Raw genomic sequence first — 12,571 nt, forward strand, 5'->3', positions numbered from 1 at the left:
CCGGAAGTGATCACGTGAAATACCTAGGCTAACTAATGGCGCTTAAAATATAAGAATACACAGCAGTGACTACAGTGATCTAATGTGCTGTGTGGGCAATGAATAGACAGTCAAAATTTTTTCTAATGCTTTCATAGCTTACAGGTAAAAACTGTATTTCATTTGCATTTCTGACTAAAATCTGTTGCCCCCCACCCCCAAATGTATTCCAATGTCCTTTGCTTCTTTTTGAGCAACGGGGTTGCATCAGGCCTGTTGTTTTTGGCAAACTTGTCTAAACTTCTATTGAACATTCTAGAGATCACTAGAGGGCACTGTGGTATTTAGGCCACTCTGACCTCTGAGGGCTTGGAAAGGTCTTGAACTCCTATATAATCTCAGGAAGGTGAAAGGAGAGACGTTTTAAAGGGCAAAACATGGTTTTTTTGGTAGCACCCAGTCTTTATCACTGAAACAACTCAAAAGTGCATCAAAAGTGGGAAAGTCAGATCCATAAAAAATATTAAGCTCATTGTGCAAAACTCAAAGCCTGGTCACCTGGGATCTGAGCAGGTAAAACTTCCTCCTCCAGTTCTGGAGACTTAAATGGTGAGGCTGGAATTCTATTTGCATACACCCACCTTCCAGAAGGCTACTCCCTCTCCACGTGCTCCAGTGTCCCACACTAAGGAGAGGTAATTTCACTGCAGAACATTCAGCCTTGCAAGCCCAGAGCCACAAATGGGTTTGAAACAATTTATGATATCCGGCCTCCTTCGACATGTATTAGCATATACCTGGTTTCTTTAACATACACTTTGTTTTTCCAAAACCACAAACATAGTTGCTGGAATTTCATGTGGAAGTGCTTAAGGGGCTGGAAGTTAACACCTTTGTGATCCTTGCAGCCTCACGGTGGCTGCGAAACAAAAGCCTCTTTGTCGAGGCTTTCTTGAAATGTTTTCTTAACATGTTCCAAGTAGTTTTAGGCCGGGAACTAAAGTAAACAAGATGTTACCATGATAAAAACACTTGTGAAAACATTACAGGGCAGCGCACTTAGTAGTTTCTTTCACATAAAACTCTTCAGAGTTTTCAGAAGTGAAATCTGCAGAAGAAACATTTTTTTAGAAAGTGAGTTAGCAGTGTAATGTCCTCTCCTCTCGAGGTCCTCAGCACCTCGACCTTTTTTAAAGGGTCAGAGTTCCACCTCTGGGCCTTCTCGAGCAACATTTCTCTCCCTGTCTCCTATGAGAGCACATACAAAATTTATTTTGGCTTTCACAAGTAAGGTACATCTGACTAACATGCAAAGGAATTTGGGTTTTGATTGTTTTGTGTGGTGTTTTTCTCCATGAGGAACAACCAAAACATAAAAACAAAAACAAGAAAAGCCTAAAGTCCTATTAAATGGATACTCAGCAAGGATACAAATGTTATTAAAAAAAAAAAAAAAAGATGTTATACAAGTGACTGTTGAAAAGAAAAACTAGGGGAAATGGAAATATTTTACCCCAACGCACAAGAGTACCCAGTATTTGTGAAACTATGGGTCTGTGTCTGATTTTACATTCTAAGCTAGAAACAGGAAAAGGTGGTTGTGATTTAACCTTCAAATCCACTCCCCACCTTGCCCAAGAATGGCATGGGCTCTTTTTCAAAAAGAAAACGGCGCGTTCCGGCTGTGGTGCAACAGCATGGAGGGTGTTTTGGGAGCGCTGGGACACAGGTTCACTCCCCAGCCCCGCACAGTGGGTCAGGGATCCACCGTTGCCACAGCTGCAGCTTAGGTCACAACTGTGGCTTGGAACTGATCCCTGGCCTAGCGACTCCATATGCCACAGGGCAGCCAAAAAAGGAAAAAAAAAAAAAAAAAAAAAAAAAGAGAGAAAGAAAAAGAAAAAGGGGAAGAATTATAGCTCCTGTTTTTACTAGTGAAGACTATGTCTTTCTTCCACCTGGTTTAAAACGAAAAAAAACCTGATCCAAGCAAGGAGAGGCTGGGAGAACTCTCTGAGCTTCACCTATTTGGATGGTACAGGGTTTGTTTTTGTTTTTCTGTTATCAGAGGATTCCAAGCAATGCAGGGCCAGCGGGTGGATTTCATTAGCATGAGCTTGAGGACCTGCTGGTATCAGTTTCCTCCAACAAACACCACAGTCACATGATAACTCACGGTGGATAGATTAAAAAAAAAAAATCAACACTAAAACTGCAACTTGTTTTCAGAAGAAACAGGGAAATAAATGCACACAATAGCCTGGGTATCTGCTGATTCTGATAAAGCGTCCCTCTGTTGGCTGGGAGGGAGAGACAACAGGATGGTTATTTGTACAGGATTTATCTTTGAAATCAACGGCCCTGTGGTATACACCTCACCTTGGGAACAAACACTGCAGAAAGATCACAGAAGAGTGTCAAATCTCTGGTTCTGATTTACTAACAGTTATGATATTTCTTCCTCGGGAGGGAAAAAAATAATACAGGCTACACTTTTAGACCTATGAGCCCCCTCTCTCCCTTTCCCTTCTCTTAACCTCTCTCTCTGTTAACACTGGCATTTTATTGTCAGATGGGATTTTTATCCTGAACAGCTGATCCTGGCCTCTCTAAAAGCAACATCCTTCTGGCCTGAGCAACAGAAGATTGGAAAACAGTTACCAAGTCAAGTCAGTTACTTTACCCCTTTCATACTGAACCCTAAAAACCAGGTAGAAGAACCCAAACCCTATGCAAAGTAAAAAAAAAACAAAAAAACCCAAAACCCAAAACAGAAAAAAACCTGGTGAATAAAGCAGCTGTACCAGACAGGCATGGGTATTTTCCCGAAATATGAATAAAAACGATGAGGGCTTTGTGAATCTCAACTAAAATAACCCAGGAGAGCAACGCCCAGGGAAGGCGAAAATGTGGCTCAGCTAAAATCATAATGAGAGCAAAAATTTTAGCCCAGGTCAAAGGTCAGCAAAGTGGTCAAAGGGGCATAGCCACGCCCAGTCCTTATAGAGGGTTTTATGGCTGCTTTCTGTGCTACAGTGGCAGAGCTAAAAATGGTTGTCTTAGAGAGCGGATGGCCTCTAAAAGGCCATCATGTTTACTATCTGATCCTTTACAGAAAAAGTGTGCCACCCCTACCCTAAGGTCACATTCAACCATGTGGGACTTTTTACCAGAAATCTGTACTTAAAATTTTTATTAAAGAACAGCCTCTTCTGACACATCAAAGCTCTGCATAGTCACAACCTCTTCCCTAGGTACAAAGTCAGAAATGTTTGAAGAGTTGAAATTATTTGTCTTTAAAAAATACATGTTAAGGGAGTTCCCTTCATGGCACAGTGGTTAGCAAATTGACTAAGAACCATGAGGTTGCGGGTTCGATCCCTGGCCTTACTCAGTGGGTTAACAATCCGGCGTTGCCGTGAGCTGTGGTGTAGGTTGCAGACGCGGCTCGGATCCCGAGTTGCTGTGGCTCTGGCGTAGGCCAGTGACTACAGCTCCAATTAGACCCCTAGCCTGGGAACCTCCATATGCCGGGGGAAGCGGCCCTAGAAAAGGTAAAAAAAATAAAAAAATAAAAATAAATAAAAATAAAAATACACATTAAGTAGATAAGAAAAGAAGTATGGATGTTTTTCAGGAGTGCCTGGCACTTGCCATGGTGGACTTTTTAATTCTCACAACCCGAACTGCATGTGCTGATGCTGAGGCTCAGAAATGATACATAACCAGCTTAATGAATGCACTCATAGAAAGTGGCTTCACTACCCATTCTGCCTTTCAAGGGTTTTTTGGTACATCATGCCTTAAGCAGAAAGTATACAGTTAATAAAAGGAACTGCTTCTAACTAGGTGGTATTATATGACAGGAGCAAATACCATGAAGCCAGACTGCCTGGGTCTAGATCCTGACTCCACCTTTTTTTTTTTGGCCTTTCGGCCATGCCAATGGCATATATAAGTTCCTGGGCCAGGGACTGAACTCACACACAGCAGCAACCTGAGCCACAGAAGTGACAATACCAGATCCTTAACTCACTGAGTCACTGGGGAACTCTTTTTAAAACTGAAGCATAGGTGATTAACAATGTTGTGTTTTATATATATACATGTATAATGTCTTATACATAATGTTATACATACACTTAGTGTGTGTGAATATATATACATATGTGTGTGTCTATATACATTTTTTTCCATTATGGTTTAGCACAGGATATTGAACATAGTTCCCTGGGCTATACAGTAGGACTTTTCTTAGTTTATCTATTTTATATACAGTAGTTTACACCTGCTAATTCCAAACTCCTAATTTATCCCTCTCCCACCTTTCCCCCCCCTTTGGTAACCATAAATTTGTTTTCTCTGTGAGTCTGTTTTGAAAATAAGTTTATACGTTTGACTCTACACCTCTTATTAGCTATGTGACCTTGGGAAAACTACTTAAACTTACTGTGCCTTAGTTTCCTTATCTGTAGGTCAAGAGTAATACTACAATGTTATCACTATAAGGTGGTTGTATTAAATGAGTTATATATGTAAAACACTTGGAATTGTGTCTGTGGCACAGTTCAAGGCTATTTAGTTAAAAACTCTTACCAGGGGAGTGTAAAATTAGGGGGATTTAGAAGACAGGTGAAAAAAAAATGAAGCAACACCTAAATCAAAGTCAGAGCAGTATTACATTTTGTTGCATGTTCCTGTTGTGGCTCAGCGGGAACAAACCCGACTAGTATACACGAGGACATGGGTATGATCCCTGGCCCCACTCAGTGGGCTAAGAATCCTGTGTTGCCTCGAGCTATGGTGTAGGTCACAGATGCAGCTCAGATCTGGCATTGCTGTGGCTGTGGCACAGGACGGCTGCTGCAGCTCTGATTCAACCCCTAGCCTGGGAACCTCCATGTGTCTCGGGTGTGGCCCTAAAAAGACAAACAAACAAACTGTATTTTATTGAGTAAGACTGCCTTGAGAATCTAAGCACTACTAATGCCAATGTGCTAAAATTGAAGGAGAAAACCTCTAAAGAAGGATAATGGAAACGAAGAGTGGGCTCAGGAAAGGGGTGCTTTCAAAGTCTACGAATACAGTAGTTTGAGAAGAAATGCTTGAAACATGACTTCCTGGTAACAATGACTCTACTGGGAGATTATTCAAAGAGGCCACGTGGTTTTTGTTTGAACCACAAGAAGTTATGGTACCTCTTTCAGTCCAGTTCAATGGAAAGCAAAGTTGGTTTCACTTAAGCCAACATGATTACCCTTCAGATTGAGCAGAGATGTGGGAAATGTGAATTCACAAGAAGACTAACTTAACTTTCCACTACTTAAGGCAAGATCTTGAAACCTGAAGACAACTCTGAATTTCCAAGAGCGAAAATCATGTTGCAGAGAAAAATCAAAATCTTGAATTTGTCACGTTCGGCCAGTCAACGTGTAAACTCAGAAAAGCACCGAAAGAACTCTGAACTCCAACGGCTTTTTCTTATTCATCATTTACTCCCCCTATTCTGGTTTATAACATTCATTTTTTACTCTTGGGAATCAACTGGCTCATCTGCAGCCCCCATGTGGCTCCCAAGAGGTGAACTTTCTCTTCCTCTCTGAAGATGGGCATGTGACTCAAGCCTGGCTACCTCAATGTGATTGGTTCAAAGCTACAACACAGGACTCAAGTGGGTCGACAGGCTGCTGAGGACATTTTCCTGGGACTACTGGAAAGAGAGATGGATCTGGGATTGACAAACTTGTGGGACAGAATTCTGTCTTCTTCAGTTCCACTTGAAAAGAGCCCAAGAATGAAGGCAACACAGAGGAAGACAGAGCAAAGGGACAATGAACCAATACTTCTATAACCTTGTTCAGGCATCAGGGTCCAGTCATGCTTGCAGCCAGCTATACCACTAGACTTGCCAATTACAGTAACCAATTATTAGTCCCCATGCCCCACTTTTTTTTTTTTTTTTTGGCTTAAGCCAATTTAAGTTCCATTTCTATGGCAAATCAAAGTCTTCAGACAAAAATACGTCAATAAATAAGCACTAGGAAATACATAAGCAACAGCTTTAGGATGATACAGAGCATTCCAATTCCACTGAGCAAACATGTCATGCCATGTGCAAAAAACCACAATAAATAATAGAACGACAGGAATAAAAGTGGAAACTAAATAGGTGGTTTCCTATACAAGAGCCAGATTCCTAATACCTTTACAAGAGAAAAGGGCTTCTTTACAAAGGAATCAAGTCTAGGCTCCAATTCTAATGATTTTTAGATGCTTTTCTTTCAAACCAGATGTGGTTTGAAAGTGTGAAGTCTCCTTATGGAGGTATATCTGCCCTCCCCACCCCCACATACATATACCTAACTGTCGGCTCACGTAATAAACGGACCTATGATTTAAGGACTTGGGTAGAAATAGATTGGCTATGACCAAAACTTTTTAAGTGGGTCCAACTGGAAAACTGCCCTTTTCTCCAGTGACTCTAAAACTGGTACTTGTCACCAAAAAGGTTGACAGCAATTTTAGAGTTCTATAGAGTTTATAAAATAGATTATATTTATAGATGCCTATCAGCCATTCTATGGATGAGGGAAATTAGCACCAAGATATTAATCAAAGCTAGCAGTGGTGCAGAGGGTGAAATCAGAATTTAAAAGTGGTTTCTGCCAAGATCTTTTCTTCTCATTATCTAAATACAATTAGGCAAATGATCAGGACATAACAAAACAAAGATTCTATAAAAAGTGATTTATAAGAGAACAAAGCCCAGCAGCATTAACTTGAATTACAATGATTTTAAAGGGCTGTTGCTTAAAGTATCACTGCTCTCAAGTATTAATATTTAGAAACAATTTTAAATCTCTTTTTTTAAAAATTTTAAGTACCTAAGTTTTTAATGACCACATAATGCTCTTAAAGTAAATTATTAAAGCGAGGAAAACTCTGAAATAGATTCGCAGGCTTCCACTCATTAATCAAAAAATGATACCCACTGCAAGCATTTGCAGGTAACACCAGATATATCTCTAAGGGTGGCTTTACTAAAATATTTGTATCTAGGTCCATAAGGACACAGAGATTGTTCTAATATAAATGCTGCACAAAACCAGAGATCTGCATGTAAAACAGCCTGCCTCTATTTCCTGGGGCCTGAATGAAACAGAAGAGAGGGAAACACATCCCTCCCCATGGCCCCCAACACTCAATTTGCAAACCATCATGCATCTACATATACAGGAGTTTTATATGTGTATATGTTTGCTTGTTGCATGATATATAAATATATTAAATATAATGTAGTATTATATTCAGTCCATACATCAATGATTCAATGCTACTATGAATATATTTATGTGATGTCAATAATGCAAGGTGGTTGAGTCTCAGTCTTTTTAAAGGACAACCATAGGTAGGGGAAATATTAAGATGTAGGACAGAAGCCTTTCACTTCAGCTATCAGAGGATTAACATATCATTTACTTAGAGTGATACTTTATCAGTGGTAGAGAGTCAAATGGGATAATCCGTTTTAGTCACACTTAGGATAAAAATCAGAACAAAAATCAACACCAATATAGATAGATAGGAATCAAATTTGTAGCATTCCCCAGCATCCATTTCTTAACATTGTGTAAAGTCATTTGTGAAGAAACAAAGAAGAGGCCTAATCACTGAGCTATAACCGGCCAGTAGTTGGCACCAATTTTATAAAACTAGAGCTAGGGAGTACGTCATTGATTGGTTTTGGCTGCACCTGAAGCATGCAGAGGTTCCCAAGCAAGGGATGGAACCCATGCCAAAGCAGTGACCACACCAGGTGCTTAATCTGCTGAGCCACTGGGGAACTCCTCATTGATTTACTATGTAGGGATGCGAATAACAATGAAAACGACATCACTACAAGTTTAATAGTGGGAGAATTTTTTGTGAATCACTGTCACTCTGAAAAAAATAAGTACATACCCGCTCTTACTAAGAGGATCAAAACTGCCCTTAGATATAAATCTTTTCCATTTTATGAGGCAACTCTCAACAGATCCTGTAAGTATTCCTACGGCGGTGCTGGACATGGTGATTTAGAATCTACTCTTAAAATAGTGGTGTGAAACCCTCCATCGAAAAGGCATTTCATGAGGAAAAGCATGAACAGTGGGAGCTGATGGCTATGTAAAACAAGAAAGCAACATCGAATCATTCTTACTTGAGAAACGATTGGAAATCTTCGCATACGGCTTCACAGCCTGGCCACTTGCATACGCCGTGTCCATAGAGAGGATGGCTGTGAGGATGCTCCTCGTGGGACAAACTGAAAGAAAACACACAGAGGACAAGAGAATGAACTGGATGCCCAGGACCATCGCAGCAGATGTAAAAGCAAGAGGAGCCAGCCCACGTGGCCAAAGGTGGACATAAGTCAATCTGTGCTTTCCTCGTCCCATGGAATTAACTGATTAACTTTGCATTGTGCTTTATTCCAAGTAAGAGTTAAGCTTTGAAACATAAGCAGTCCAATATGAGAAATATACTGCCGTGCATGAAAAAGTGCTTGAGAGGCTATTGTTAGAGGCAAAACTCCCTACTCAGATGGCAAAGGGGTCTTTAAAGGCTGAAAGTTATCACTTGATTCACATAAAGAAAATTAGAAAATCTGCACTTGATTTTGAAATTTCCTGCTCTTTTCTACCCAAAACATTATGGTTTTTTTTTCTCTTTCCTCCGGCCACCAACAGCTTTCGTATAATTGGACATTCTTTTCTCAAGTTAATGCAGAGGATAGTACAATCAAATAATTCAGAATAAAATAATTTACAAAGACAAATGCATCCAAGTAGATGATTAACTCAAAAAAAAAAAAAAAAAGTGGCAGAAATATTCTATGCCTAAATTACTGACCCCAAAAGTTAAAGAAAACTTGGCATGAACATGAAGGGGTTAATCCTCCAGTGGGGTTCCAATCAATAGGTAATGATTCGGCCACATGGATCCAGGTCACAGGATGCTTTGATCCATGCGACGTGGTGCTGAGGGAAGTTATCTGTTGCCCTTGCTGATGAACCATATTCTCAAATATTTTCTCTATTAGGTTTCTGCATCCAGACTTCTTTCTACAGTTCTTTCCATAACTTTAGATTCCATCAAATTGAAATGTAAAACTAGCACTAAGAATTCTGGTTTGTACTGAAGCGCATTCTCTTCAGCAAAAGGGCTATTTTGCAACTTACTCCACTGCTTCTGCCTGACTTTCAACTTAAAGCGCATTGAATTATGGTTACACACACACACATATACGCAGAGTCTTGTATTTTGTATTATCACCTGGATGCATATTCATATATTTTATCAATTCATATACACAGAGCAGATATACACAAATGCCACTTGTCCCTGACTTATAATTAATCCGCAGTGAGCATATTATGAACATTTAAACTGAGTCATTAATACCAAATACACGTATACACCCAACAACATCTTATCAAAGATCCAGAGATCTCCCTATGCTTTTGAATAATGTGGTTAGAAATCTAATATAATTTGAAAATGACACACTACTTAGCCTTAAAACAGAAAATAAATCTGGGAAACAACTCAAAAATGCAGGAAACAACTCAGGAAAGCACTGAAAGGTGCTCCCATGAGAGAAAAGAATGACAGAAGTGGGAAGTTCCCATCATGGCTCAGCAATAATGAACCCAATTAGTATCCATGAGGACACAGGTTCAATCTCTGGGCTCGCTCAGTGTGTTAAGGATCCAGCATTGCTGTGAGCTGTGGTATAGGTTGCAGATGCAGCTTGGATCTGGTGTTGCTGTGGCTGTGGTGTAGGCCTGCACCTATAGCTCTGATTCAATTCCTAGCCTGGGAACTTGCACATGCTGCAGGTGTGGCCCTTAAAACAAACAAACAAACAAACAAACAAACAAACAAAACAAAAGACAGATATGAACTAAGGTAGCTATGGAGAGACTTATAAACCCCAAAGATAAAATGATATTCTCTGAGCAGTTAGGAGGATTAAATTCCACTAGCAAGACTGACTACCTATCAATTTTTATCTTCAGATTTTTTAAAAGAATAAAAGAGGTATGATACAAAAACAGAATTTTAAAAGACTACTGGCAACATTTCAAATCTAAGACTCCTAAGTACCAGGATTCTCAGAATATGTGAGGTGGAAGGAAAACATTTAAGAAGAAAATCATTCCTACCAAGTATCATATAAGGAAAAAGAAAAAAAAAATCATAATTACTCTTTCCTTACCAATTTTATTAAGTTTTAAAGTATTTTCATAATTCTAAATGAGTTAGTATATATTTGCTGTAAAAACACTGTAAAATCTTTGAAAAGAAAAAATTACCCTCAGGTACATAGACCCACACATTTTTGACAAATTAAACATTTCTATCATTCTTTTAAATTGAAGACCATTTTGTAAATAATTTCTGATGTTATCAACTAATTCTCAAAAGCCTTATTTACTGATGTGTCACAGTTCATCACAAACCATCTTAGCTGCCAAAACTGATCCTTCTAGCCATTCCTCTTTTTTCGGGGTCTTTTTAGGGTCACACCCATGGCACATGGAGGTTCCCTGGCTAGGGCTTGAATTGGAGCTGAAGCAGCCAGCCTACACCACAGCCACAGCAACTCAGGATCTGAGCCGAGTCCGTGACCTATACCGAAACTCATGGCAACACCGGATCCTTGACCTACTGATCAAGGCCAGAAATCAAACCCACATCCTCATGGATGCTAGTCAGGTTTGTTAACTGCTGAGCGACGATGGGAACTCCCATTCCTCTATTTTGGACACTGAGATTCCCTTCATGTTCCTAATATTCATGAATAATGTTAGAAATAAAACTCATCAGCCCAAACATCCCAGTATATAACTGATTTTTACCAGAAGATACATTCAGAGAAATGAAATCACTCTTTTAGAGTCCTAAGTTTTAAAACTGACCATGAATACTCTTTTAAGTTGCTTGTGAGAAATGCTAATTGCCTATTCTCAGCCATTATACGTATTTTGTGTGATTCTTTACATTGGAAATGAGGCACCTCAACCAGTTAGGATGTATAAAAATTGCATCACCAGTTAAAAACTGCCAATGGTTATTTGACTGTTCTGGGTGGGTTAAGTCAAGAGGGTTCTAAAAGGAACAGTATGAAAGAAAGCAATATGCTTTCACTAGAGGAATTTACGACTAGACACAAATTGTACACGATTTAACGTGTTTGCACCCTCACTCCCTACATAATTTGGTTGCCTTACTTGTGAAGGCCTCCTTGGCCTGAATAAAAACTACTCTCGGAGTTCCCATCATAGCTCAGCAGACAGCGAACCCAACTAGCACCCCTGAGGACATGGGTTCCATCCCTGGCCTTGCTCAGTGGGTTAAGGATCTGGCATTGCTGTGAGCTGTGGTGCCGATGCTGAGATCTGATATTGCTGTTGCTCGGGCATGGGCCAGCGGCTACAGCTCCAATTGGACCCCTGGCCCGGGAATCTCCATATTCCGTGGGTGTGGCCCTAAAAAAAAAAAAAGACAGAAAGACAAAACAAAACAAAACACTACTCTCCTCTAGGAATTTATGCTGAGTTCAAGTTGGTATCCTTATTTCAAAGTAAGAAGAGATGACAAGCTTCTAAAGCCTTATAAAGATAACCAGTCACACCTGAAGGCTAGAGAAAGGCCAACTCATGGCACCCCTGCATCTTTACACACTTAGAAGACCTGGAAAGGTGCCTCTACGTTAAAACTGTATTTTTTATTATGAAAGGATTATAAACTCTTCTTTTTAAAAGTTCACCTCATACTGTGCTGGCTCCTCAACTTGGACCACTCCCCTTGCTCACCTAACATCCCCATGCTGCTCGACATCCCGCAGACACACCATCACTGCACTGCATTCTTCTTCTCATGGACTAGAGTTTACAAAAAAGGAAACACACGATACATACTACGGTCACTTGCTTTTCCCATTTGGAAACTTTAAAATATACAACTGCCTGAAATAAAGTGCTTCGTTTTGGAAGGAGAAAGAAAAGCCTGGCAGCGGTGCCCAGGCAGAGTATCTCTGGAAAGATCTATAAGATACTGAACACTTGCTGACTCTGGGGGAGGAGCCTGGGAGTTGCGGAGGGGGGCAGGGGAACTGCATTTTCACCTTATCACTTTTTATATCTTTTCAAATTTTAATTCTGTGTGTGGTGGATATTTTTGGCTGTGCCATTGTTAAATGTATGTACACACACACACACACACACACACACACACACGCACGCACGCAAACCCCCATAGAGACATACACACGCATGGAATAATCAAGTGGGGGCAGGACTTCATTTTCGGACTGCCACTTGCCCTGAGGGTGGTACAGCAAGTGCTGTACACCTGCTGCCTGAGTGGCTGGTCTCCCTTCTGGCAGTGCAGTCATTCTGGATGAAGCATCCTCAGACCCTACCAGATGTACCTCTGAATGGGAGCTTTTCTGTTTCATCAGGAAAGGGTTGAACAAGTCTTTATATGCTTACTACCTTTCAGGACTTGCTACCAAGAGAGAGAAGACAGGAATTTTTTTTTTTTT

The 12,571-nt window shown here is 40.2% G+C and overlaps 1 protein-coding gene across 14 annotated transcripts in view; it reads right to left on the reverse strand.

Annotated features, from left to right (window-relative positions):
- Positions 1-12,571, reverse strand: part of FOXP1 (forkhead box P1) — a 627,515-nt gene that overhangs the window by 50,981 nt on the left and 563,963 nt on the right. For all 14 annotated transcript variants that reach the window (XM_021070851.1, XM_021070838.1, XM_021070841.1 and 11 more), the window contains one exon: positions 8,180-8,284. In XM_021070851.1, coding sequence (XP_020926510.1) covers positions 8,180-8,284 — 105 coding nt within the window. The remainder of the gene's footprint in view (positions 1-8,179; positions 8,285-12,571) is intronic.

The sequence above is a fragment of the Sus scrofa genome, chromosome 13 (genome assembly GCF_000003025.6).
Source record: "Sus scrofa isolate TJ Tabasco breed Duroc chromosome 13, Sscrofa11.1, whole genome shotgun sequence".
NCBI lineage: Eukaryota > Metazoa > Chordata > Mammalia > Artiodactyla > Suidae > Sus > Sus scrofa.